This window comes from Sphaeroforma arctica, assembly GCF_001186125.1.
Source record: "Sphaeroforma arctica JP610 unplaced genomic scaffold supercont1.320, whole genome shotgun sequence".
Lineage (NCBI taxonomy): Eukaryota > Ichthyosporea > Ichthyophonida > Sphaeroforma > Sphaeroforma arctica.
In genome coordinates, this window is record NW_014040238.1 from 29,549 (window position 1) to 31,743 (window position 2,195).

Genomic DNA, 2,195 nt, shown 5'->3' on the forward strand with positions numbered 1-2,195 from the left:
ATATATANTATNTATGGTATATATNTATATATAATGGTGTGTGTGTGTGTGTGTGTGTGTGTATATATATANATATGTATATGTATATGTATATTATATATATATTCATATAATATATATATATATATATATATATATAGTTTACACAAAGATTTTGCATTGATCACAAATCCTCACTTTTGTGCCCATTTATCGTGTGTTTGTCTGCTGACTCGCCCTGTGTGAATCTCTCTATACTGCTGAATGTCCTTTGTAGCTCGAAGTTTTCGGAGTCTACCAAGCTACTTCGTGAATCAATGGAAGCCGCTTTGGCAGGAACGCCTGAATCAGTCACGATGAGACCCGATTTGAAGCGGATCTGGGCCGATATGGGGGATCCGTAGGGCCCGTACCATAGTACTGGTGCTCGCCGAAGACCAACGTATTGTAAGTTCACATCATATTACTACATAGTACTCGCCAAAGACCAAACGACCACACCATAGCACTTGTACCGGTCAAAACACCTATACCATAGTACTAGCACTCATCAAGATCAGCCACTGTACATTCGTTCCACGACGGATGATGGTATGCATTCTTGCGGGGAGTACTCAGAACTCGAGCGTCGGTATTCAATTCCGATTTAGCTGCGATTGGCAGCGCACTGCTTCGGATGGTTGGGCCCCACTTACGTAGGCTACTGACGATTCTCCGCAGAGTTTCTGGATATATTGTAGTCCGGCTCTAATAAGAAACTGGTGATGTAGAGCGCACTATATACATTCGCACCCCCGCCGCCGAAAACCATCATTGTGATGTTGAAAGTATGTGGCACGTATCGGTCGGCAATCAGTCCTCGGCTGAACCATGCCCTTCTAGCGTGGACTACAGGGGTTAGATAACGTGGTTTTTCACGAAGTTAATTAAGGTACGCACAGTTCGGTCCAATGTATACGTTCAAGCCTAATCCTCAATCGTCTTCAGCCATCTCGGATAACGATATACAGCATGCAATGTCCCATCGTCTCAGTCGATCACAGCCTTACAGTCCAGTATCAAAGGAACCGTACAGACTGGAGCCGTTCAACAGACTTGCGGTCATGAGGAAACGGTAGCTACTGCTCACTGTCCAAATCATTGCATTGCCGTTTATAGTGGATCACAAGAGTGCGTCTGTACACCATTAAGACACGTAGAAACAGGACATATCTAAACAATTCGATGATAGAGAAGAAAGCAAGGCATTCGTATTTCGGCTGCTGGACTGCTGGAGGTGTACAAACACGTGCGGTCTGAAGTACCGCACTGTATCACGAATTGTGGTCGTAGCCTGCTGACTAATAAGTTACAACTCTTCCCACAAAAGGAGGGAAAGACATGAGTGAAGGCTCGGCATGTACGGCCAATCCAAAGGGTGGCCGTGTACAAAGTGCACGTCTGGAAAGCGGTGAGATATAGCTAAGCCAAGATATATAGTGTATCGGCAGGTATGAACGGGCGAGTGTGTAGTTTCCAGCACAGGCCATACGGTACTACGCGCATCTCACCGGGTATAGAACCGAACCGAAAAAAGACATATTAGCATTCTAGCCAGCGTACGGTGTCATGCTATTGCAGAATACAGTATGTATCCTAGGCAGGTTACCACAATGAATCTTTGCTAAGACATCACAGATCAGCTAGTACAAGATGTCCAGTGTCGGATTGTTTTGGGGATTTTTAGCAACCATGTATTTGCAAAAGTGTACGGCTGTGCTGCTCAACCCTTCCCATATCTGAGGCACAATGACATATCCGCGTGTTACGCTTACTTTTGGCGAAATTGTGCGCATCTTTGTATATATTTATGTAAAAACATATATATATATATATATATATACATATATATATATATATATATATATATATATATATATATTATATATATATATATATATATATATAGTATATGTATATGTATATGTATATGTATGTACATATATATATATGTATATATATATATATCTATCTATATATAAACATATATATATTTATATATAAATATACATATGCATGTATGTATGTATAGAACGATATATTATATATACGAACACACACATATATATATATATATATGTATATGTATATATATATATATATATATGTATATATATATATATATATATATATATATATATATATATATATATATATATATATATATATATATATAT

General features: G+C 38.6%; 1 protein-coding gene across 1 annotated transcript in view; it reads left to right on the top strand.

Moving 5' to 3' along the window:
• Window positions 1-774, top strand: part of SARC_05164 (hypothetical protein) — a 4,945-nt gene extending 4,171 nt beyond the window's left edge. Inside the window, exon 4 of the mRNA XM_014300978.1 lies at window positions 257-774. Within this exon, the coding sequence (XP_014156453.1) occupies window positions 257-383 (127 nt within the window). The 3' untranslated portion in view covers window positions 384-774. The remainder of the gene's footprint in view (window positions 1-256) is intronic.
• Window positions 775-2,195: the final 1,421 nt, after the last annotated feature.